The sequence below is a fragment of the Trachinotus anak genome, unplaced genomic scaffold (genome assembly GCF_046630095.1).
Source record: "Trachinotus anak isolate AG129_WGS33_773 ecotype Australia unplaced genomic scaffold, CSIRO_AGI_Tana_v1 ptg000008l, whole genome shotgun sequence".
Taxonomy (NCBI): domain Eukaryota; kingdom Metazoa; phylum Chordata; class Actinopteri; order Carangiformes; family Carangidae; genus Trachinotus; species Trachinotus anak.
This window is the reverse complement of record NW_027273859.1, coordinates 16935197-16962775: the sequence shown is the minus strand read 5'-3', so window position 1 is coordinate 16962775 and position 27579 is coordinate 16935197. Positions and strand designations below refer to the sequence as shown.

General features: G+C 38.5%; 1 protein-coding gene across 4 annotated transcripts; it reads left to right on the top strand.

The window, feature by feature from the left end:
• The first annotated feature begins 33 nt into the window (after nucleotides 1-33).
• On the top strand, nucleotides 34-8847 carry rmi1 (RMI1, RecQ mediated genome instability 1, homolog (S. cerevisiae)). 4 transcript variants are annotated; one of them, XM_071483133.1, is made up of 10 exons: nucleotides 62-360; nucleotides 459-627; nucleotides 882-1093; nucleotides 2744-2854; nucleotides 3761-3910; nucleotides 5015-5085; nucleotides 5410-5533; nucleotides 5789-5876; nucleotides 6176-6365; nucleotides 6750-8847. In XM_071483133.1, the coding sequence occupies exons 3-10, from the start codon at nucleotides 932-934 to the stop codon at nucleotides 8005-8007; spliced, it is 2154 nt and encodes a 717-aa protein (XP_071339234.1). In that variant the 5' UTR covers nucleotides 62-360; nucleotides 459-627; nucleotides 882-931; the 3' UTR covers nucleotides 8008-8847. The 4 variants fall into 4 exon arrangements, with proteins under 4 accessions (XP_071339233.1, XP_071339234.1, XP_071339237.1 ...); XM_071483132.1 differs by having other exon boundaries at nucleotides 34-360; nucleotides 459-1093; XM_071483136.1 differs by lacking the exon at nucleotides 459-627 and having other exon boundaries at nucleotides 62-255.
• Nucleotides 8848-27579: the final 18732 nt, after the last annotated feature.

Here is a 27579-nt window from a genome sequence, read left to right as displayed (position 1 = left end):
AGAGTCATGATTGGTTAGAAGAGCCGTCAATCACCGGAGGCGTTTCAAAACGATACAATACGTCCTCTTTCCGGCTGAAGTTAAGTCAGTCGTCTGCTGTAGAAATTCAAGTTATTCCTGTTAATAAGGTATGATCGACAGGGCTAGTGTTAACTTGTGTCTTTCTGGGAACTTGTAGGGATATTCTTGTTAGTTTTAAAAGATCTGCATTTGAATAAAGGAGCTGCTGTGGGAATGTACGGACACAAAGCTAAGGTACCACACCATCAACAAACGCTAAATAAGTTTGGTTAGTCAACTTTGGCGCCTTGGCTGCTTTCCACAACACTTCATGGTAGAGGCTGTCTGCATGCTTCTCAGGTAATCTTTACAACAGTGCTTACTTGTATATATAATTATGTCGCATGCTATCCTTGCCTGCATTTATCACTCAGTATGTCTCTTTCTCTCCTCCACAGTATCCAGACGTGACCCTCTGCAGAGACACAGGGCTTATCCATGGTGATGTGACCACAGAAAAATAACAGAAAGCAATTCCCCTTTTGTCTATATTATGGTGTCAAGTGGTTCCAGAGATGCAGACCCCTTAACACAGAAACCACCCTCCAAGACCTCAGGGATTTCAGGGTGCTGTGCCATGAATTAAATTAAATGCAGCATTTGAGCCACTTCTTGTAGACTACACTTGTAACAGAGTGAAATTTGACAATTAATGTGCACAGTTTTTACAAAGATATTGGTGCATTACTGTTGTGAACAGGTACTATTTAGTCTGCAAATAAGACTGTGAAATGTGTTGTTCACAGAGTAATTACTGAATTCAGTAATCAACTTGATTGCATCAACCACCAATCAGAAGCTAGAGTTGTGTTCCTGTATAGAAATAGCAGAAAGTAGCCTATGACCAATAGGCTTGGACAACAGGAAGAGAATGGCCCCGGATATACAGGCAGTGGTACGTGCTACACAAGTCTGGCTGCAGTCTTCCTGGCATGTCCAGGTGCCCTTTGCCTGGCTGGAAGCCTGTGTGGAGTGGCTACAGGAAGAGGCAGGAGGAGCAGGTTGTCTGTCACAGCAGCAAATCAACCAACAGGTATGAGGTCTGAGTGTTTAACTGTGCAACTGAATGCAAAATGATCACACTATTCACAAAAAATGTTAATTCGAAGTCCAGTCACGAGCTGTTTCTGGAGCTTTCCTTCTCATCCTCAGTCCTCAGCAGATGGACTTTCAACAGTAGTCATGGAGATAGCTCAGTTATTATCACGTGAGTTAAGTATAGTCCTTGGGTGACATGCTAACAGATGGTCCTATATTCAAAAGATGGCCTCTTGTGGTGTGTACCTTCCCAGTCAATGCTGTAACTGGTTTTGGTCTGATGTTCACAGGCAGCTGTTCCCACTATTCATTCAGTCTCTTGTCTCAGGTTTTTGCCATTTCATCTACATTTAAGAGTGTTCACCACAGTTGTGTAGTTGAAAGAGTTAGTTCAATAATCAACAAAAAAATCAATCTAAAATAATTTTGATAGTATACTTAATCATTTAAGCCATTGAATCAGGCAAAGCTTGCTAGTTCTGGTTTTTCAAATTTGGGGATTTGCTGCTTTTCTTTGTTTAAAATAATACAAAATAAAAATGTACATCTTTTTGTTGATTTTTGTTGGACAAAAGGCATTTGCAGATTATACATATTTCATATGAGATATTTCTTAACTAAAAAGTTAATAATAAAATGTCTTAGCACCCTGTATGACTAACTGAATTTGAACTGAATAATCTCCTTGACACTGCAGATGATTTGTGTCTCTTTCTTTCTTGTATGGAAGGAAATTCCCGTATCCTTGCATGTGCAGATGTAGCAATGCACAGTGTAATTTTAAGTAGCTGTTTTATTTAAATTGGCTTGTCAAGTAACCCCAAAAGATACTGTACGCACTGTGGGGCCCAGTCATCAAATATCGTCGAACCCTACACAAATATACAGCACAAAGAAAGCACAACCCATTGAACCTGGGAGCAGACAAGCTACAAAAGCTGAAGACCATGCACATCACTACTACTGTCAGCTGCGAACAAGAAGATCAGAGTGGGTGATTGAGAAGTGAAAGAACACCCCCTGATCTGACAAATCCTGGTTTCTGATACAACATGCTGATAGCAGGGCAAAAAATTTGTGTAAACAGAATGAATCCATGTTGCCTAGTGTCAGCTGTACCAGCTGGTGGTTGCGTCATGTGGGGTATGTTTTCCTGCACTGACGCATCATTTGTACGCCACAGTGTACCTAAATATTGTTCCTGAACAACTGTGTCCCTCCGTGGCCAAAGTCTGTCTTTTTTTCAAATAGATACTTGCGGAGGATAATGCTTCATAATGATCACCTGATGGTTCCAGGATCATGACAGTGACATCAGTTCACTCAATGATGCCGCAGGGACTTAATCACACTCCTGACTCACTATGCCTCAAAATACCTCTGACACTTCTCAATTTTCTGAATAATTTCTTTGAAGAATTTAAACTTGTCTAATTGCACAATTAGATCTGACCCAGAGATAAGTGTGGCTAGGGTTGATCCATTGAAGTTACTTTTTTAAGTGTATCATAATTTGCTTCATTTCATGGAAGTGAACGTAACTAATTCTTTGTCATGTAACAGATGTGAATATAGAGTGTCATAAAATAGGTCTTACAGTTGGAAGTACACCTTCTGTGAATCAATGCAGGATATTAAATTTTAGGCACTGGATCAGTGGCTGCTGGCGGATCTGAGAGATCTTGACTACCCTGTTCTCCCAGAAGGACTTGCTGAGGCCCAGAAGACCGAACTCAGTGGCACATTCTGCGTCCAGGTACAGGCTTGTTGATCATATATTTGATGTTATCTATTTCGTCTCATGTTTATTTTTTACGTTTTGTGATGTACATAATACCTGTGGAGTAGAAAATTATAAATTAGCCTGAGTTGACTCAGAAGGCTAATTTTGGCCAGATATTAAAAGGCATTCTAAAAAATCTAGTTAAGCAGCCTCATTAAAAACAGCTAACAGCATGCAGAGGACAATGTCTACTCCAGCAGAACACAGGCAAGAAGGAGGGGAAAGACAAATTCACATTTAAAAACAACACACAAGTTAAAGTATATAACACGAAAATGTATAGCAGTCCACACGAAATGATCAGGATTTACGTATTGCATTTGTTTAATGGAGCCATCAGTTTAGAATGGTCTTCCTGTAGTTTGTGTATATTATGTTTGTTATTATGTTTGTTGTTTTGCATCTTAATCGTATTTGGTTCAAGGCAATTTTTGCTTAATGTCATAACATATTCATGTGTTCTTTTGTACAATGCAGATTATAATCCAATAAAACAATTATAGATAAAAACAGACAAAATCACACAGCAAGCTGTTGTAGAAAAATGAAGGCTGTTGGGCAGTTCATAGAAAAGAGATGATTGGTGTACACTCAGAAGCCACGCTATAACAAAGCACTGCTGGATTCCAGTTTTTCTTTAGACAGAAAATATAAAAACCCAGCTGGAAACCCTGAGACAGAGTAATTAAATGTTCCAAACATACAATGATGGGAGCTAAAGGTGCATTTTCCACTCACAAAAGAGACTAGCAATTCAAGTGCAGAACTGTATGTTCATGATACTGTAATGAAACTGTTGTGTCAAATATTTCACTAGATATTTAAGAAATGATTACACAGGGAAAAGGCAGTGTATTCAAAGGTCCCACTCTGTTTTAGGTTGACTCATTACTGGACATCAGTCAGCCTGCGTATGGTCAGCTGCAGAATTGGAAAGGCACAGACTGTGCTAACGATGAGGTGTCCGCAGTCACACAGACCACACAGAGGCCCTGGGAAGCCAAACCAACCCGTATGCTACTGCTGCAGGTCAGAAGCGTGTATGAAATAGATCACCCTGGAATGTTGTGCTTTTAAAAGTAATGCCCCAGTGGACCTAACAGTTGCATTAATCTTAAACAAAATACAGAATTTGTGATATGAGTTGTCAGCGTCTCAACTAAGAGATTTTTTTTCTCTCTCACAACAAACAGCAGTAAAATAATTTGTAGCTTTTCGCAGCTTATTGCGAGGTATCCTTTTAGATATCTTTGTTGAAAGAAAACTGTACTCGTCAAGGACAGAGCTGTATTATTATTTTGTTAATGGAAAAGTTTAGAATCACAGTAGTCTTGAAGCAAAATTATGTTCCAACGTTTTTTGGCATTATGGATGAACTAGTCTTGACTACAGTGTATTTGATATTATAAATACAATGTTACACTATCAGTATTACTTGATCAGCCAGCACAATTATATTGTTCAACCCTAATAAAGGCTTTGTCTTTATGTTTGTGGGTAGAATGATGAAGACTTCTTTTCCTAACTGAATCAGCGTGGACAGGTGCAAGCAGTGAGAATATATTAAAGAGTAAATTGCTGGAATATGAGACACGGACTGTAATTTTCACCTTAGGTAATATACTTGTCACAACTCTATGGTTTCTCAAAAATAGTGTTGTTGTTGCTTAGAAACGTTGCATCAGCTTTTTTTCTCTCTTTTTTTTTTTTTTTTTTTTTTTACTGTTTCTCAGACCGGTTTGAGCAAGTTCTAGGGGTTATGGGATGCATGGCTGTTAAAATGCATTGTAATCACTGCTTAAAGGCAGCTAGGTAATAAAGCACACGTGTTTACATTAGCCAGCTAGCCTATATGATGAAAAAACAGCACAGCAATTTTTTCCAAATTCTGTCAGTCTAGGTTGAAACAAGATTTGCAGTTTAACAACCTACAGTGTGACTTACATGTTCAGTATTACAGTAGCTGCAGGTCGCAGGTTTTATTTTTTACTTTAAGTATTTCTAAAACAGTTTGGTAAAATAAGCTCAGGGCAGCAATAATGTTGAACTTTCCTTTTTATAATATTTTGAGAATGTAATAATTTCCATATAATTTCTCTGTTCCTGCTCACACACACTCTCTCTGTTTTACAGGTGACAGATGGAGTCCAGAGCTTGGAGGCCATGGAGTATCAGCCTATCCCTGCTCTCAGCTCAGCACTCAGGTAAAAGGTTGATCTATAACAGACTTGCAATGTCTTTTTGTTGGTAAATGAAAAAACTATGCCCTCCTAAAATGTAGTAGAAATTTAGGAAAAATGTGTTTTCCAGCAAATGTGCCTCAGTTTAATATTAACACATGCGTTCGAGCAACTTTTAGAGAAAGAGAGGGACTACTCTCAGCTACTTACAGCGGGTTTCTTAGTTTTGGGTAGAGATGTCACAAAATCTAAATTTCAGTTAACAAACATGAAAGTTTGTCATTAATTAAGACACATGAGGATTTTCTGAAAGCTCTATATTTTCTAAAATGCTGGTAACTCTCCCAGGCCCGGTGTGAAGCTGCAGTTGCAAGGACAGATGGTTTGTAGACTTGGGATGCTGCTGTTGGGGCCGTCTAACATCAAAATTCTGGGTGGAGAGGTGGAGGACTTGGTTGACAGGAATAACCAGGTAAACTGTTGGTTTCTGTCCTCTGTCAAAATAGGTTTTTACCATTTCACATTTGTGTTTTCTGTGTCTTTGTTACACATTTGTAATGAATATAAACCGGAACTAAACACCCATTGATCCCTGTTATATTAAAAGGTGTTACAGTTCAGTTACTGTTTTAAGTGAGAACAAAGATCAATAATCCCAGCTGTTGCAGTATATAATATGCAATAATATATACAGATTGAGTGGCATGTTTCTATATAACTCTGACAGGGCCGCATGTTGTGTCGGACACTGGGACTTCCTGAGGAGCAGCAGCAGCAGCAGGAGGGAGAGGAGGCCCCGCCAGCACCACGACAAGGTATACTCGTGAGAGCCTGTGTATGTTTAATGGTAGACCATGTGCTACAAAGGTCACTGAGAGTATAAAAGTTGCACAAAATGACACAACCACAGTTTGGTATAACTTTGATTAGAACTTTAGATTTTAAATAAATTAAGAAGAAAGTATATTGATGCTTTATTTTTTTTTTTTGTGATGGTTAGTTGATTTGATTAATTAAATGAATGAATGAAGGAACTCAAGTCACTGACATGGCTATGAATCACATTTTTATGACTAAAACTACCCATTTTATAATCTTTTTGTTTTCTCTTAAGGTAACCAGGAAGTGGAGGATCTAGAGCTGGATGATGCAGAGTTGTTGGCCAGTCTAGAGGCCCAGGAGGGGGTGGGAAGGGTTCAGGATGGTTCTGTTGCAGACAGTGGCTATGGGACACTCAATGAGACCTACACTCAGTTTTCTGAAAGCTCCTCTGTCAGGAGCCTTGTCTCTGCAGCCTCATCCAGGTGAGTGGTTAACACTATGATGTCTTGACATTTTATTGCTTGAAATCCTTCGTCTTCATTGTCAGACAAATACACCTTGATATTTTGAATCGTGCTTTAATGTTTGTTTTCAGAAAAAAATATCAGTTATCATTCAGCTACTTGAGGAAGTGTTTAGCACTTTCATTCTACAACCTAAATACAAACTTATTTTATATGTTGGTTTTGTAATTGTTGCTATCTTCATGGAGATTTATAGTTTTTACTTTTTTTAAAGGTTTCAATGAAAATGCTCCCTTGATTGCCACAGGCTGTGAGACCACAACCTATTAACGCTGTTCAAACCTTTTGATGGTTTAAAAGCTCTTTTTACTCAGTTCAACATTATTGGCTGCTGTCTTCCAGAAGTGAACCCTCCACCCACTCTAACAGAAGGGGTTTGACCCAGAGCAGCAGCCATGGCAACAAACAAAAGGATTCTGACCTCTTACCTTCTGAGCACGAGATTCAACAAGTGGTCCAATCTCACAACGCGGCAGAAGAAGACTTTCCTGATGAAGACTTTGACGATCTTCCCCTGGATGAGTTGGACAGTGTGATTTTTCAGCAAACAACAGACGTTACTGTGCAGTCTGACAACAGTCACAGAAGCACGCCACAAAATAACAGCAGAATAACAGGAAATCCTAACACTTTGGACAGGGCAACAAAATCCCAAGCTGCTCAGTTTGAGCTGCACACTGTAAATAGCTCGGGGTCACGGTTTGGACCCAGCAACTCCAGATCCATCACACAGAAAAGAGACTACCAAGGCTGTACCAAAGGAGCTACAGGGCAGGTAGTTGCTGCCACTTCCACACCTTTCTTTTCCCGAGCAGCTCGAGAGCAATCACGTGAATTAGAGTGTGTAACCAATGATGAGAGCAAGTTTATGGATGAGGACATGGACTGCTTTCTTGAAGAAATACAAACCTATGAAGCGCAACCTGGGAGGACCGGGGGGTCAAATCAGCTCCCTGTTCAGAAAGGACCTAGAGGTGACAGAGAGATCACCTCCAACAAAACAGAAAGTTCAGGCTCCAGTTACACACTAACCAACAAATCACCACAAAGTGTGAAAGGGCTTGCATTTGACAGCTCACAAAGCACCAACATTGCAGAGTCCGATAGACAATCAGCTGACAAAGATCCACAGAGTGACAGCACAGTCACTGCTCTCACGCTGACCTCTCCACCTTTTACGTACTTGTGCCTGCTAGAAGAGCTGATGTCCAAGGCACACGCCCACGCCACTGAGATCCGCATCAAAGCTTTCATCGTGACTCTCTTGGGGAAACTGAGCAGCAACAATGGTGTTTGGAGTATCTGTGCAGCGATATCTGACGGAACCGGCTACTTGGACGTGGAGCTGTCCGATGAGGTTTTGACAGGCCTGCTGGGCTTCTCTGTGTCAGAGAAGGCAGCTCTGAAGCGTGACCCAGCACGGAGGGGTGAGCTGGATGCTGGGATGAGGAGATGTCAGGAAGAGCTGGTGGACATGTGCTGTGTTATGACCATCACGGTTGAACCAGAGGGTAGAAAAGCTGTGGTTACGAAGGCAGAGCAGGTCAGTGAGAAAGTACTCCAGGAGCTGGAGCAGAGAGTGAGGGACAGGAGAACGTAAGCACAAAGGAGAGGTTTGGGGAAGTGGGTGAAAATTACAGGTAGCAGAAAAGTATATTGCTCTGGAGTAGAGATAAAACAAAAGTGGCAACAAAACTGAAGCAGATCTAACAATGCACATCAGCATTGCCTTGTAAGTTTTCCCTCTTAAAATGAAACTAAGGTATTTTTAGGAATGCTGATCACCCTGCCCTTCTACCTCATATTAGGAGAGCAGAATGTGTGAACTGGATGGCTGATGATCAGCAAGCAGTGTGTTGCAATGCACCCCATCTGCTATATGTGAACATGACATTCTGTCATTTGTCATTAGAGGATTTCATTCATCTATTCAGAGAGCTGTTTCCTGCTTGAAATGCACCACATGACTGCCAAGCAGTAAACAGACTAAAGAGGGAATATTTTATCTATAGTGTATATTGATTGGTTATCAACATATAAGTTCAAACATTATAGAGTGGAGCACCCTAGATTGTATGTACTATTTAAAGCTATGCAAAGATAAGAGACATTTGAGATGAGAAAAAGGGAAATTGGGGGAAGAAATTCATATTCTGATTGTTGTAATGAATTTCCAGCCTTTGCATTCATTCAGTACATCCATTACCTCTGACTGAAAAATGATTGAATATCCAAGGGCAACATGGGTCTTTAATAAACTCTCCCAGAGGCGAACAAGAGGAAAGGAAGATAAAGGAGAGGCCATGAGCTTCGATTATTTCTGTTCATTATAGAGCCTCATCTATGTTTTTATGTCTATGATGAGCACATATACCACTAATGTGGTGCTTTGCCTGTATTTACTGTATATTGAAATAAAATTGTTCTGAAGGTTGTATAATTTTCTTTCACACTCTTTGACCAATGACGCACGTGTGAAGTAGGAGCTTGCTGCTAATTTTACCTTTCCATTTCTCCTTATCAAATGAGTATTCTGTTGTATTAGATGGATAACGAGACAAATCAAACCGTTGCACTGGTGCACTGTTTCTTCTGGTTTTTAATAGTTTTATTAAATGCACCTTTGGGATATGCACTGTTTCAGCACATGTAATTGTAATGATAAGTAGCCCTGCATTATAATCTGTTCTTGTAGCTCTGTAGAGCTGCCAGAGATCACTCTTTAAGATGAAGCATCTCAACAATTTTTAATATACAAATTAGTGTATATCTTGTCTGCCATCATGCAGTGTAATTAGGCAGTCTCTCATACTTCAGTGTCTTCAGGGTGATAATGAGCAAAACAGAAGCTAACGAAGGTACCACAGGGAATATACGTTAGGGCGTATCTATTTGTACATGTATGTGTGTTATTGTCTTATTCCACTGTGTGTGCTTCCATTTAGGTAGCTGGTCTCAGTTCATTAAGGGCTAATCAGGTTGAACATCTAAATCAGGACCCTGCTATGAATGATGATAGCCTGTTATGTGCTAATGAGTCTGGATACAATGGAGGGGTGGGGGAAGAGGGGGAGAAGCAACCCAATGGGAGATACAAGTGGAATAAGTATTGGGTGATTGAGTAAATGAAACACAACGGGGAGCGTTGTCTCTTGGAAAGTGATGCTGCAGTCAGAGCTCACTATATAGGACCTACAGTACAAACACATTTCAGTGGTAGTTACGGATAGCTATATTGTTAGTGCACCTTTAGAAAAATTATATGATAAAATACAATTTGTGTTCACTTTATTTTATTTTTTTTATTCCACATTCATATACAGACATGTTGAAATCTAAGACAGAAGAAACAGGGAATTAAAAAAATGAGTCTTGTTATATTATGTGAGTACCATTATACTTAAGATCACAATGGTATACCAAGTTTCATTTCTTAAGTATGTATAGTATTTTAAATTTTGATGATTATATGCATTCTCCTGTAGACCGCCAATCAAAAATAACATTAATTAAAAAAATATATATTTTAACAATCGGAGATATTAACATGCTAGCAAATTTCTTCTAAACATGTTGAATTGGAAGCATGACATTAAAACTGCATGAAATTGTGGAGCTTTGTCCACTGTTGCAGTCTGTCTAAGAGAGGCAAATTTGGTTGCAACTTGATGAAGCATTCAAGACTTTTGGCAATTTATGTGTGTTTGGCCACAACGACAAATGTTTGGTATCCAGATATAGACGGTGATATCCTAACACAAACATAGTACCAAGTTTGCTGAAGATTGGCTGAAATTTGTAGAGCAGGGAGCCAAAAATGTGTCTAGCAAAAAATTCAAAATGGCGAAAGGTGGTCTTTAAAGTATTTTTCTTCTGTGTCTCACATTTCACAGGATATTAGTCAGAATATGAAGTGCTTCATTTTGCGTAATATCTTACCACATGGTGGCGCTGACGATAATATGTAGACAATTACTCATGGTAAACCTGGATACCAAATATGATTATTTTAGCATGTATGTAATATTGGTGATACTGAGGATTTTTTTCAGTCTCACATAGATTGAAAAAAAAAATCAAAAATATACTTTTATTAACGATAACAGATGTCACAAAATTAAATACAAGCGACCATCTCCTTCATATTTTCAAAATATTATAATTGGAAAGTTTCTAGCTTCTTCAAACTCAGCCCTCATTTTGATCTTAACTACACACCTGTAAAGTTTCATGACTTTATCTTGCATGGTTGTGACACAATCAGGGTGATTGTTCTACTAATGGAGGAACATATAAACACCTGCCAAAGCACAGCCTATGTGGTAGTTCCTGCTACAGTGGGTGTCTCCAGAGCCACATTTTGCCTAGATGACAAACACTCACACACACACAAGGTGAAAACAATACCAGCCCTGCTGTCGTGGCTCGTAAAAATAAGGTGCAAAGATAACAAACAATATTTACAATATTTAAACAGTAAACGACTGAATGTTAGTTAAAGTGTTACCCTGGTATTTTGAGAATATTTCCATTTATTGCTGCATTTTACTCCCACTACATTTCAAAGAGAAACATTTTTGACAGCTTTAGTTACTATTTACTTTGCAAATTTAGAATTTTTATTTAAAACCTATAAAAGTTTTATACAGCTGTATTTATGTATTCTTTCAAGAAATGTACTACCAACACTATACAATAGTTAAAATTAACCCATAAACCTGAAAAGTATATAACGTTTAAATGATGCTTAAATGCTTAAATGTTATGTAATATATCACTTATAAAATAATTCATATCTGTGTGTGTGTTTATATATATATATATATATATATATATATATATATATGTATATGTATATGTATATATATGTATATATATATATATATATATATATATATATATATATATACATAGAGAGAGAGAGTAGTGTTTTAGTTCCAGGCTGTAAATTACAAGGGCAGAAGTGGACAGGGAACAAACACGGGACACAAATCAAACATTTACAGCAGGAATTCTTTTCTCAGATATTTTATATGAAGCTTCGGACCGTCATCATTTCCTCCTAAATGTATTACATGTGCACTGTGGGATTGAGGAAATTACAATTTTTTTGTCTGTCATTTTTGAGTCTGAGTTTGTCATGCAGTGGCACATGATAAATGACATATTTCAGAAGCAGCATGGCAAAGTGTTCGACCGCCCTAATAGCTTTCCATTTGCAATATTATTTCCTTGATAATGTTAGTCTTCCACTTCTGTTTCAGTCTGGAGCTGCAGCAGGAGATAAAACAAGCTTTTTCATTCTCCTGTGGGTTTGGACGTACCTTTCCAAATTGCAGATAGCAGGTGAGTGAAGGAGACTGAGACAGGGGGGACAGAGCGCACGCATGGGAGAGAGAGCACAGTGCTAATTTCTCTAATGCTCATATACAGCAGCATTGAACCTCTTTGGTCATTACAAATGTCAATGTAAAAACTACATGAGCAATCCCAATACCCCTTCCGCTGCAGCAGCTGTAATTTTCTCTGCCCTATTACATTTAGTAATGAAAAATCCACTTAGACAGCTCAACCTCTCTTTTAGGCCTCCATCAAAATGAGCAAATGGTTTCTCTTCATGGCAAAAACATACCTCTTTATGTGTGTGTGTGCGTGTTTGTGTGTGTATGTGTGTGCATGTGTGTGCATGTGCGTGTGCATGCCTGCTGAAGCTTGAGAATGTGACTCATTAAAGGAATAGAAAATTATGAGGAAATTGGACTTAGGAAACAATAAAGTACCTTCCTACTTTAGTTTGGTTCATTGGGATGGATGGAGGACATGATTATTGTGGTTTGAAAGGAATTAAGAAAAGACCCATTTTGTACTCAGCAAAGTTTTCAGGGTTTTTTACCTTAACTGACAAAAGTTTTTGGGTACAGTATGTTAGAGGCCATTAAAAGGCAGTGTGTGAACATATAGATTAACCACGATAAAAGATAGCAGTTTTTAATTACTATTTGAATATTTTTATCATAACATTACTAGCATTAACTCCAGCCTACAGCCATCCCGTACACATATCAAAGAAGAACATATACACTGATGGGGATTCACCCATTTTTCCAAAGAGAAGAGAAACTGTAGCTAACTACACCACAGTGTAGAAATACTCTGTTGTAAGTCATGCATTCAAAATTAGCTTGAGAACATAAGTACCAGCATCAAAATATACTTAAAGTACAAAAGCAAAAGTACAATATATGCAGAATTTCATGTTTCATATATAATTGACTCATAATTATTGACGATTGTGTAGAGGCATCACTTTATTATTGCTTTTACTGTTGGTTACTTCACATACTGCTGGGTAGCTTAATCTACAATAAAACATAATTAATTAGCGAATTATATTTTTATTAATAATCTGAATATGCAATAATAAGTAGGGGACATTGGGGATGGTTGCAAAAAGTCTTATTCCTCCAGTCAGAAACATGCTAACATGATAACACTCATTCTGCACATGCTCAGCTACACCCTATGCCCACCATGAAGACATAGGACAAATTCAACCTTTGCAGCTGCATTTATTGAAAAAAAAACTTGTGTTGGAGATAAGAAAGTAATTTTTTCATAGGCTGTATTTTTGTCATACTGTCCTGACCCTTTGTATGAATTAATCAAAACTTAGTTTGATTCATTGTTTTGTTGACTTCTAGGTGACATGGTTAACATGTGTCAGTGTATCTAGCTAGCACATGATGTTCTGTCATGGCTGGGAACTGAAATTATTGTAACTGTTCCCAAGCTAAGCAGGCACACAAAGCAGACCAGAACAGAACAGTATTTTTCAACATTTTTAGCTCAAAATAGGCAATATTTGCAATGTAGTCAAGGTAGGCCTAGGTTTTACACAAAACAAAACTCAATAACTGTTCTTTGATTATTATTGTTGAATAAATAAATTCTTCTCTAATATCATTGTATAAATAAAGAATACTATAATATTATTGTAAAACAATGCATAATTTCAGAATACTATGCTTACTGAGACAAAAGGCAAAAGTTATTAAGTTGCAACTGTCAGTTGCAACATCCGAATTTTTCCAGTCAACTAAGCATTGTGAATGCGATATGATACATAATCATCTTCAAATGGTATGGGTAATTAGCAGACAAATGTAAGTTTAATATATAAAAGTTTGGTTGGTCTAGTCCAAATAGTCTTAGTACCTGGGATAAATGCAAAATGTGTTGCAGCCGTCCCCGGTCTCTCCTATGTAACCAGTAAGATGTGTAGCAGAGATGAAAGCAACAGAATCACCTACCCGCTGATTGGACTGTGGGTTGTGATTGGATCACCATTAACCAATCAGATTCATCTGTAAAGACACGATTTGCATTTGTAACTTTCGTGTCACACACTAGGTGGAAACATTGAGTGCTGAGTTATACACACAGTTTTCTGTTTGTATCTATACACTGTTCATTCAGTCTTTGTGTAACATCATACACTTTTTTTTTCGTTTAAAAATACAAATCTTTCCTTCAAATGTACAAACTTGAATTTCTCACGTAGATTTATTTTACACATTTATAAACATATTTAATGTTAATATGTTGATGTATAGCTACAAACTTTGGCATTATTTGTAAACATCACTTTTCAAGCGCAAAATCTTTTTGATCCTTGTTTGAGCCCATACTGATCCACATACATCATAAAGGGCATGAAGAACACTTCCTCCTGCTCCTGCAGCAGCCCAAACATTTGGTGGCAGTTATCTGTCTCACTACTGCATCTTTAACAATTATTACATAATCCTGAAACAAGTTTTGCTGCTGATCAGATGGAGCCTACAGTACAGTATACTGCAGTACCCCAAACAATAGAGGCCCTGTGATAGTAGCACATGTCTGATACATACTGATGAGAAATGAACCAGACAAACCAGCATCTCTAACCTTTGCAGCTTAATGTAGTCTAAAGAAGGAGATGTAGCTCTATGGATTGTCTGATACAAAATATTAAAACACAAATAATACACTTGTAATGGGTCAGTTTCTATGTGTTCAAAGACAACATATTTTTAAATATGCTGAAAATTTAGTTTAATTTTTTATTTTTTATTTCATACACACCATCTTTTCTGTAAAGCCATTAGACACAATGTATGAAAAAGACCATAATGATTGTGAAGATGTAATCTTGCAATTTAGGAGAAACAATTAATCCGGTCTTTGACCTCTTACTGATGACTCAGGTGAATGATGGTTAACTAGACTTAATGGGAAAACCTATTAAAGCTCGGTGCAGCAACTCTGAAAGAGTGCAGACAAACGATTGACAGGCTAACAATACAGCCGGCCTCTCTCTACACCCTACCCTCACACTACCGAGTCATTACTACCATTTGAATACAAGCAGGATGCACTTGAGAAGCAGTACCTAAAAGAAAAGAAAGCTTAGGAGAGAGTGATTTTTCTGTGACAAGGAAGAGAATGGTTTGCTCCCCCAACTTGTCCTTTCTTTCTTCACAGAGACGAGGCAGTCTGACAAGCTGGCCATTAGAAAGGTAATTTGACGAGCTGCGCAGAGTGCTTTTGCCTCTTGAACATCCTGAAGCCTTGTTCTATACCCCTACTTAATATTAAGAAAATACACAGGCTGGAAAAGACTACAGAGGAAGGCAAATGACAACCATTATATCAAGCATATGTTCTGTTCAGGTCAACGTGGCTCTCTGAACTCAGTGGCAGAGAACAGTGAGTCAGTCAGTCAGTCGGCAGCCAGCTGTTCAAGATTTGCACACTGTCACTGAATTCCTATTATGTTTTATTCATAAAGGAGATTACTGCAGTTGATCTTATTGTGATTTGGCCACATTTTAAGTGAAGGCATCAAAGTCACATATGTCGCAGGGGTGTTAACTTATGAGCAGTGTGTGCCAGTTTGTGTGTGCTTGTGTGTGTTATCACTGGCAGCAGTAATACCTTTAATTCATGAAGCAGGATATGAAATGAAAGGTCACCACCAGGAAACCATTGGGACAAGAAGGAATTAAGGGGAAATGAGATCCACCCAAGGAGATTAGGAGGTATGTAGGTTAAAGGAGCTATTTGTAAGTTTTGCTATAGCCACATAGCCAACATTAGCATTACAGCATTTACTTACTAGTCTTGCCAAAAGTATCAGCCATTGCTTTGTTTACAAGACAATAATATAGTTAAAGGGCGTATTAGGAGAAAGTTAGAAGCTCACTATGTGTAGCCACCACCACTACACTGGACTGCGCATGCCTCAACATTGTGGTAGCTTTGTTGTTGTTTTCCAGAAATGTATTAAACTGATTTTAAACCAGTTTTTAAGCCACATTTTTACATCACACGTAATCTCTGTTTTTAACTGTATCTTTTACCTGGATGAAGGTTTTTAGTCATTGCACGGCTGGATTTGAAGGTTTCAGAGAATCAAGCTGAACAGGTGTGAGTGGCAGCTCGGCCTGCTGCTGCTCCCTGAAGAGTTTTGGATAATCACTGACTTTGAACGTGTGACTGTTCTTTTTCAGTGTTTTTACAGCTTTTAATGACCAGTTTCATTTTTTTGGAGTGGAGAGACTGAAATTTGGACATGCTGTCGTTTTTTGTCGTTTGCACGTTATTCTGGACTGAACTGCAGTGTAATGGCTGTATGTGTGGACAAACTTCAGTACTCACAGTTAAAGGAGGATCTCCACTGCCTGAAGTAAGAGCTTAAAAAAACAAAGCACTGAAAGCTTCGTCTACGAAGCTGCTGCCTAGGCAAAGCACATTTCCCATTGACAGTCATCAAGTCTTGTTGTACTGGAGGCCTGATTGCCCTCCTCCTGTCACAGTTGGTCTCAGCTTCTGTGGGTGCCCTTTGCACATGGCGTGCGTGTGGGGACAGCGCTGGTCATCCAGAGGTTCCCTCAGCTGAGGCGGCTGATTCCTCTGTACGAAAGATTTAGTTCTAGTTAGTTTTAGTTTATTTATGTATCTAATAGGGATGATGCAATTTAACATAGTTGCAATACAAAGCATTAAAAGGGCTCTGGGCACCACCACAACCTTTTGCAGCATTAGACTGGGATGTTACAACATTGAAGTACAACACCTGATGGGGCGGCCCGGTAGTCGAGTGGTTAGGGCGCGTACCATGTGTGAGCGTAAGCCGCTCTTAGCAGGCAGTCACTGGTTCGACTCCTGATCGGTCTGACTCTTTCCTGCATGTCATTCCCCTCTCTCTACCCCCTTTCCTGTCAGTCTCCACTGATCATAAAGGCACAAAAAGCCCAAAAAAATCATAAAAAAAAAAAAAAGAATTACAACACCTGTTGATCCAGACATTGGCTCAGGAACTAGTCTTATGGCCCTGACCTATAGTGCCACTCTTAAACCGGCCACCATGCGGAACAACTGCTGTAGGATGCTGCAGGAGGCCGTCGTCAGATGCTTGGGTCGTCCTCTCCAGCTTGAGCCTCCTCCCACACACACACACACACACACTTGTCAGTTGGAACAACTAGCTTACACTAATGCAGTCTAACACAAGATCAGTCCTGTAATATATCAAGCCTTCATGAAGGTTAAAATGTTCGGCTTTTGTTGAAGGGGTGTTAAAGATTTATTTATTTATCTGTGTGATCATTTTTGAGCCTTTAGTTCGTAGTGCTGTTGAAATGTATTGCAATGTATACATGTTTCTATTATTTACCCTACCATCATTGATTTGAATAGGGTGGACAAAATATCAGAAAATAACAGAAAAACAGAAAGATTTGTCAACATAACACAACTCATTTAAACAGTAGCACAAGTAATGATTGTTGTGACTATAGAAAGGGTGGTCTTGAAGCAGGCCTCTCAATTCCTGTCACGGAATAATCTCCTCAATCCAAGCCAGTCTGGCTCTAAGAGTGGCCACTTCACTGAAATGGCCTTGTTCTCTGTGACAGGAACCCTAAGGGCAACCAGAGCTGCAGATCAGTTCTAAGTTCTTATCATGCTGGACCTCTCAGCAGCCTTCAATACAGTGAACCACCACATCTTGCTATCCGTATTCTCCAACATGGGCATCTTTCTTGTTTTCAATCCTATCTTACTGGGCGCTCCTTCACTGTGTCATGGAAAGGGAAAATGTCCTTAGCCCATCCCCTCCCAACTGGAGTGCCCCAAGGATTGGTTTTGGGACCCCCCCTCTTTACTATATACACCACCTCCTTGGGTCCAATTATCCACTCACACGGCTTCTCGTACCCACACCCAGCTATCCCTGTCGTTCCCAGCAGACGACCCCACGGTCTCTGCGCAGATCTCAGCTTGTCTCTCTGACATATCTGCATGGATGACGCCACCTTCAGCTAAATCTCTCAGAGAATGAACTCCTAGTCATCCAGCCAATCAGTCTCTTCATCATGATATATATATCAAAATCACCTCTTCATCCCTTACCCCCTCTAAGGTTGCAAGAAACCTGGGTGTCATGTTTAATAACCAATTATCCCTCTCCGACCATGTTGCATTCGTCTCTTGGTCGTGCCACTTTGCTCTTTATAACATCAAGAAAATCAGTTCACCACCCAGCTCTTGATCCAGGCCATGGGTATCTATTGCTTCAACTACTGCAATGCTCTGCTGGCAGGTCTTCCTCTGTGCTCAGTGAAACCCTTACAGATGGTCCAGAACGCGGCAGCCCACCTGGTTTTAAGTCAACCCAAAAGGACACATGTCATTCTGCTACCCATCGACCTACACTGGCTACCCATGGCTGCCCGAATTGAATTCAAGTCACTAATGCTTGCCTTCAGAGTGACTTCTGGGTCTGAACCCATCTACTTAAACTTAATCATTCAGCCTCATGCTCCTTCTCGGCCATTGTGTTCCTCCAGGGAATGTCGTCTGGCATTTCCATTCCTGCACACAAGGCAACCTCTGTCCAGATTGTTCTCATTTGTGGTTCCCCAATGGTGGAACAAGCTACCAAGTTCAATCAGAGGAGGGGCTTCCCTCTCTTGAAAGCTCATCTCTTCCGAGAGCACCTCCTTTCCTAAAAATCTTAATATATCTAACTAGCAGTTTTTGACGCACTTACTTTTACAATCTCCCAGCAATTATTAAATAGATGTAATACCTTAAACTTACACAAATGTTTCCCTCTGCACTGTAGCTTTATTATTGTCCTTCACTTGGATAAAAGTGTCTGCCAAATGTGTAAATGAAATTGTAAATGTATACAGTATATACACCACCCAACACCCAGAGATTTAAAGGCTTTGTTGTTCCTGTTGTGAACATACAGAAATAAACCTCCAGTTGTCTTGCCAAAAAAAAAAAAAAAAAGGCTGGTAGGCATGTAACATGTTGTCAGAACCCACTATCCAGCCTTTACTCTTGTGTTATTTCAATGTTGTGCTGTGCTTTTATCTTTTCTTTCTTATTTCTTCTTTTCCAGGCTTGATTCTAATCCCTTTGCTCTTTTCCTCTGTTTCTTGTCTTCTTGTTGGTCTATTAAAACTAATGTTCTGCACATTATATGCAAGTTTGAAAGGAGTTATTATATCAACAGTTCACTTAATCACTGGGAAAATTCTAAATCTCACTTGAGGCAGAATTGCATTATTTTTGACCCTAAGAATAGTTTTTATATCTATGCTGTAAATTAAAAATATTGAAAATGGGGTGAATAAAATGGAGTGAATGATTCATATCCAGTGTGCTTAGCAGACATCATAATCAAATTATCTAGAAATAACAATATCCAAATACATTTGCAGGTGATTTGTCTTTTCTTTCAGGTTAGTCCCTACATATTTAACCACCATTTCCTCACATGCTGTATCTGGGAAAGTAAATGAATGAAAACTCTAAACTAGTGTATATTTTAACCTGTATGAGCCACTACAGTGAGATTTTGGCATGTTTGTATCTTCTTTCCCATGTTTACCTCCTTACCTCCTGAGGCTCTATGAGTGGATTCTTATTTTTATGTGACCAGTCTTTTGTAAATGTTAACTGTAGTCACTGCAAATGATTGCAATGGATGACAATAGGGCAACATGTTCACCATAACCTTGTTTCGTTCTTTGTTATTTACAGATCAAGGCACTTCTGGCAAAATCTCATCCACTACCAAGGTGCACAGAGAAAGGAAAGAGAAACTCCAGTACTAAAAAAAAAAAAAGAAAGAAAAGCTTCATCAGGGTCAGATGAACATACAAAGAACATTTAAATAAGAAAAGAAAAATTGACAAAGATAGAAGACAACCAAACACATAGACTTACTGTACAGTACAACCAATGAAGCATTTACACATAGGTGAGCCTGGTATGTGTTCATGCCCAAAGGGGTGGGCCTGATAATGGATATGGGTGACACTATATTTGGTCCATAAACAGGAAATGTGTATTTAGTCATTAGTAGATGCACTTTATAAATTTCTTATCTCAGAAAGTTCCAGGTGAATGTCTTTTGAGCTAATGTTCTCTGCTTCATACTTACCTGAATGATGCAGGATAGTGTTAAACCCGTTTACACAGGTAAGAGTGAACACAGACTTTGGTGTGCAGCTGTAGTTTTGTATTTTCTACTGATCCAGGAAGACATCAAGCAACTTCCAGAGGCTGCCAAACACTACAGTACCTGAGTCATGAAGATTTATTGGATCATTGAACTATAGGCTCACTATTGGATCAAATTACATTTTGTAAAAACATTCATGGTCCCAAGAGGATGAAGGCTACCAAATTTGCCGAACCCGGACCTTTCATCATCAGCAGGTTGACATGCGTAATGTTTTGACACCTGTCAAATGTATATGTTGTGAAATTAGATATATAGATAGACAGACAGACAGACAGACAGACTGATAGATAGATAGATAGATAGATAGATGTTTTTTAGATAGATCTCACACACACACACACACACACACACACACACACACACACGCATTCACACAAAGCTAAATAAGCTGTTGCACTTAGGGAAGAGCAGGGTTATGTTGCCCATGGAAAAATTATACAAACAATCAAAATTAGTCATTCATTTATGCACACTCACACACATGACAAACAAGTCTTGGATGTCTATGGGGACATTATCAAGTCTTATTAATGGACCTGATCAGAAATGGTCCAGCTGGCTGGTAACTGTTGCTCGTCCATTAGAATGCATTATCACACTCTTGCAAATGTCTTGCCCTCGAACCATGTTTGTTTTTCTATTGACGCCAGTGCTGCTTAATCGTGTTTTATTGTGCTCCCCATAATGTTAACAAATTTAAATCTTGCATCTAGTGGATAATTAATTCAGTTTTAACATTAGGAATGGTGGTTAGGCATTTTTTTCTTCTGCTCCTGTTTACTGCTAACAAGGAGGATGCAAGTAAATATTTGTGGTAATTGTTTCTGCTTGGTGGATGGTAGAAGTTTTTCTCTGGTGCAAGCCTGGTGTAAAAGGAAACATCCTGCCTTGGCACTGTCTTCTCTAGTAGATTAGTACTCTGTCTTTCAGGTTTGCAAACCTTTAATTACCTATTCTAAACAGACATAACTTTGTAGTTTCTATGTTTATTTGCAGCTCTTTTATCTTCTTTCAGCCCCTTAAAGTCACCTCCCCCATGACTTGGGTTTTCTAAGCCTCATGTTGAATCCATCTGCTTTCAAGGTAGTCAATTCAAAGATTTGTTACTGAAGAAAACTGAGATGCGTCTCGCTCTGAAATCCAATTTGATGAGCCTATCAGAGGATAGTGGAAAAGGACTGTGGAAGAGAATGAGGTGTGGGAGGGAGGATATTATAAAGGATATAACATAGATGGACAGAAGAGGCGAGGGTGCAGACAAAGCTCGGAAGAGGCTGAGGGAGACGGTAGAGGTATCTGCTGACAGGAGAGTGGACGTGGAGAGGAAAAGGATTTGTGAGGAAGCAAGAGGAAGGCGAAGGAGAGATGTCTTCATTGTAATATGTTTCAACAGAGACAACGAGGAAAGGCTTGTGTTGCAAGGAAATTTAACAACTGTGTGATCTTTTCATACCTTTTACAGATGAATATTCCTCAATTGTCACACATCCCTCTTATGTCTTCATTTTAATTTAAAGCAGTTTGACCTGCATTTCTTGTAAGGAATGTATTGCATATAGGTTTGTTGTATATGGGTAAATGTTTGACTGAGTGATTGTAGATAGAGGGCAGAAAATCTGAAGCAGATTTTGTTTCCTTGCTGTTTCAGTTTTCAGTCTATACAAGTATAGCACCGGCACACTGACTCCACACACCACATTTTTAAATTAGACATGTTGAATCCCAGGTGCCTGTGTCACAAAGATAGACTTATAATGTGGTTTGGATTAAACTAATAGACTTCAAATAGACATATGAATTCATGTCGTGCACAACACTTCTTTAAAATGATAAAACATGCCTGACCAAGCGACTGCATCGAACGCTGCAGGTCTGTCCACTCCAGCAGGATTCTGGAAAAACTTAACAGCAACTTTACAACATTTTACTGGGAAAAAAATGTTTAAAAAAATGTAGCGATACAAAAAAATGTTCAGTAACATAAAATATCAACGCAGCGCAGACCTGTAGCAGAGCTGAGCTGCTGTGGCCACGTTTGGTGATGCTAACTCCACTGTCAGGCTCAGGGTAGTTTTAATTGGACAAACAAAAATAACTGACCATGGCCTCATTGCTGCGTATTTGTAATAGGTTACTGTTATACTAAAAACTCCCCTTCTCAATGCTTGCTCTGGAACATTGTGAATAAACACAAATTATGAGCCATGTTTTCCTTTTTGTCATTTGGTTGAACTGATCAGCTCTTACCTCAGAGAAAATATCCAAAATCATTAGATGAAAGGATGAAATGTTATGGATGAATTTTTATCAGAAAATCTATTCTCTTATGCAATATATTTTATTATTAACATATGCTACAAAAAAGGGAAAAGAAGATGTAGCAGCTTGGTGATTTGTCTTGTTTATCTTGTTTTCTATTGCTGCTGATCTCTGATTATTATAATTTTCATCTGTTTGTCATAATTACTTATGTCTTATGTCTTTTAACAACAACAACAACAACAACAACAACAATAATAATACTAATAATAATACATGTTATTCATGGGCCACTTTTAAAGCACTCAAGGACACCTTACAAAACACAGTTAAAAAACAAGTAGCAATGCATCAACATCATAGAATAAAATAAAGCAGAAGTGCGTAGGTAGTATAAAATCATATAGAAAGATCAGACCAATTATGGCAGTTTAAAAATCCCAGTGTGTAGGCGTTCCTCTTCCTGATTTTCATTTGCCTTGCACATACCTTACATATATGTACTTTTGACTTTACTCCATCTTACTTGCAGTTTGATCAAAATATTCAGGAAATTATAAATTGATTATTATAATTTTATAAAAACGATACAATTAGCACACATAATAACTAGTAGTTTTATTCATAAATACATATAAGCTTGTGTGTACTCTGTAGATTCACAGGTGACAGTCAACAGGCTTCATCTTCCCGCACACAAGGTTTTGGGAATTCAGTAATTTTTTTCCCATCCCATTTTTCCATTTACATACTGTGTTATAAGTGATACTTTGTAGTACAATTTCAATGTGTCTGATTAAGAAAAAACAGTTGAAATGTATCTAGAAATTAACACAATACACACATCTGTATCCACATACACTCAAACTGACCATGTGTATTCACTGTTTTCTGTCTTGACACACACACCCTCACACTCAACATTCTCTAATGTACTGATATCATTATCAGAATCAAGGCTGTTTCACTTAAACCAGTATTTAACCTGTTTTCACACAGCTTCATCTTCTTTTCATTTTTGGATATTGTGCCATATTTTCTAAACTACGTTTCTTGGCCTCTCTCACACATACAATTGTCTTTCCTATTAGATTTTTTTTTATTGGTATTTCTAGGGAAGGCAGAAATAAACTACAATATCACCTAAAATACAGTGGTCTTATAAAATTTGTATAGGTTTCTTGATTTCAAACAAGCTGATATCAATTGTATCTCCATTTGCTGGCCACCCTCTGGAAGTAACAGATACTTTACTACTGCTGATGACCAAGACTGCAAGTACCCACTACTCTGAAACTACAGAGAAGAAGCCTGATTTTCTGCAGCATTAACACCTATAGAGAAGCAATGCCTACCATTAGCCTATATATCTATTATTTTTTTGTTGTTGCTGACCACCGTGATCATACTCTCTTTCAGCTGTAAATTCTTGTTCTCTTGTTCTCTTTCTCAAGTAAGTAATTATTATCTACTGTACTCCCATAGTCTTTGATTTAGATTTATTGTTAAGTTCAAAAAAAAAAAAAAAAAAAAAAAAAAAATAGAAACATGTTATTTGTACTGAAAAAAGCCCCTTCTCCTTCAAAGTAGCTTTCTTTTTCTCTGAACCTCATTTTACAGTTTTACATTAGATTTCTATATGCAGTCCTTGCCTGGTCAGTCCGATTGTTCTCAGTGCAGCTTATATTTAGATGCAGAGTGAGCTGAAGACATTTCCACGCTGCACAAATGAATCCTCTATTGGCCCTTGAAACAGGCCTGATGCAGAGTTTAGCTTACAGCTAGGATGCATCCCGTTGTTGCAAGAAGGTCCTAATGCATCCTCAAGGGCCATCCACCTGCTCTTTGCTGCCTCGGTCACCATGGAGATTTGTCTAATTCAGCAAAAGATAGGGTTAAATAGGTACACATTCAGTGGAGCATGAACAGCAGCAAAACATGTAAACACTTGTAGGATATCTGGAACAACGGACGGCATAAAATGGAGGGACTAGACATGGTGCTTTGATATGCTTTTAAAATTCACATCTTTCCCCTCCTCCACTCAAAAAAAAAAATGGATTGAGCCATCTCTTAGTAGCTGTTTGTGGAGGAACACTAAATGGGATCCCAATTGATGGAAAGATGGACAGAAGAGCTCGTAGAGGGATGGCACGAATGTAAAGCTTGAATAGAATTAAAGAATTAAGCAGCACTTGATATTCTTCGAGCCCCCGAGGCCATTAGAGGAGCGGCGTGCTCTCCAAATTAGAGTAATGAGGAGTTGGTACCCAGCTAGCAATACGAAAAAAGAACAGAAAGAAGGACAGGAGTGTAAGATCAGGGCAGAAAACACACGATTCTTTAAGGGAGAGGGAGAGAGAGCAAAATTCTCAAAATTTCAATCACAAATTTCTAATTGCTTCCATAGGTTCAGGAACAGTTCCCTGACAAGTTTGTGTGCAGAATACATTTGAAACACTCAGGTTTTTTCAAAGACACGGGTGGTAAACACAGCAGAGAGAGGTGGGAGTGGGGTGTCAATGATAAGAGGAAGAAGGAAGCAAGAGATTGAAAGAAAGAGGGAGAGGGAGAGAGAGAGAAATGTGAGTCACACACTGCTGCTCTGATCGCAGCATGTGTCCATCTCTGTCCCAGCGAGACCCCCTGCCTGGCCTCCAGGGAATTTATGTGTGCGTGAGACCGACAGAGAAAGAGTTTACACTGGTCAGCAAGCGTGTGTGCAGCAGTGTGTTTTCCATGCACGCTTGTGTGTTTGTGTGAGTTCTCCCAGCGGGGGTGAAAGCACATGGGATGAAGGGCACATGTAGCTAAACACACATGTAGTCATAAAACAGTCACTCAGCAGAGGTTTTTCTCAGAACCTGCCACAAACAAACGTTGCTAGAGGGGAGAGAGGCTGCATTATTTCCCAGAACAGAGGAAACACTCTTGACTCCTGAATCGCCAACACTCCCGAATGAAACTTGATCTAAACAGTTAAATGGGCGTCATCTTCACTTCTTCCCAGCCTGAAAAAGATTCTTCTTTAAAGTCCAGATGGATAGAAATACTACATGACAAGCTAATTCAAAGAACAGCAGTCCAAGAAAAACCATGCGCAGCATCAAATGTTTAGGGGCCACATCACGTTGGTGTTTCACAGATTCTCCTCAGCATATCTCGATCTGTTCACCATATTCACAAAACATCTGATTCACATTCCCACTCCGATGGGCAGCAAAAAGATGGATAATGATCACATGAATAAGGAGCTCACTGTTGTGATGTCAGGGGAGTTCAACAAACACAGATTTAAAACACTTCTAATATACTGTAACCTCTGTGTGTGTTTCTGTATAAATTATGTTAATCTAACTAACATGCTCACTACTTTTGTGTGTAATTTTCTGATGAGAAACATGCTCTGCTGCCGTTCACCACAATTAGAGCATCTATTCACTTTCACACATTTGTCAGGGATTCTCCTGTTTAATTCCTCAGTCTGTGCCAAGACACATCCATGTAATTATGTGTCAACGAGCAATTAAAGCATCAATTAAGGTTTGTTAGGCCGAGAGCATATCATGGAGAACAGTGATTAGGTACAATGGTCACGTTAATGTTTGCGTAGCTTGATAGGATTGTCAATAAGATGATTATCTACACTGTTAAGGGTTTATCATTACAATTACAATAACTTACTGACAACATTTAAGTGGCTGCAAGTCATACCTTGGTAAAATTACAAGTCACAGAAATTTTTTGCATATTGTAAAATGCTTATAGGAACTGTAGAAGTAAACACAGCACTGTACTGTAAAAGGTACTAGACAGTAGTGATACTGTCCATAATTTTTTACTGTATTTATTACAGCACAGCTCCACTGTAAAAGAAGTTGGACACAGAAACGTTTGATGCCAAAGTGCATGATTTGTGGACACAGGTCCTTTGCTAACATTGACACCTAACATTGACAGTGAATTTGAACCTGAAGTTCCCTTTATTGTAAAATAATTAAAATATCAGAAATATTTATAATACAATATGGAAACATTACAGTATCATATATATGTATATATATATATATATATATATATATATGCACACTGAACAAATTATCTATCTATCTATCTATCTATCTATCTATCTATCTATCTATCTATCTATCTATCTATCTATCGATGTGCATAATTATCACCTCCACTTGATTGTGTCAATCCCTCGCTCCATCTTGAGCCCTTCTTCCTCTTCCCTCCCTCTCTGATTCGTTTTCCATGTTCTTACCATCTCTTTCTTTTCTAATCAACCCTCTAAGTGCCTCTGTGAATCCCTCCAAACTACCATTTTCAATCAGTATGTTTTCTGCCATTCCTTGATCCACCTTCATATGCTTCCTTCATCCCAGCCTCCCTCCCTCGATCCCTCCAATCTTTATGTGTTCTTTGGAGTGCCAGTGGATGACAACTTCATTTCAATCATTCAGGTTTTCTGTCCTCCTCTTCACTCCCCTCTTCCTCTGTTGGAGTGGTGCTACATGACAATCCAATATCCACCAGTCTCGGCTTCCTCAGCCTCTTCCTCTCTGTCCTTCTGTTTTCCATCTGTCCAACTTTCTCTGTCCTTCTCGTATCTTTGTGTCTTCTCCTTGTATACAACAATCAGCCACAACAGGAAACTGGTTTTAAAGTTGTGGTTGATCGGTGTGTTGCTTTTACTGTTTCACAGAAGCAGTTTTATTATATATGGTATAATAAAAACATGGACATGCTTGAAAGTAAATATTTAACATGTTTAAATTTGAATTTCAGCGAAAATTTTCATTGAAACAATTTTTATTACATTTGCAAATGCCCACAATCTAACACACTATACCCAATAGACAACGATAACTATAATTAGCAATAATTAAATTCACAATAATACACAAAAAGCCCAAAGAATAGAGCTTAATCTGTTTTCTGTAAGGTAAATTTACTTTAAGCTATGCTCTAAGTTTAAGCATAAATATAAACTGTATTTAAGTAATACATGCTTGTGCTATTTTCCCTGAATTAGTGTCAGTGTCTTTGGTGTATTTGTCCTTTTGTCTCTTTTGTCCATTTTCAAATTTTAGAACTATAATAATAATAATCATTATGATTTCTTAAGGCTCAGACAAAGATATTTGCTAATTTTAGTAACAAAAAATTTTTGAAGGGCACATTCAGGGAAACTAACAACTGCTGTAATGTTGGGCCAAATGATTTGATGTCATTTAAAAAAATAATAATAATAATGTTGTTGTTTTTGATTTATTTATTTAAAAGGGATAATGCACATTAATAAAAAAAAATTTAAAAAATCAC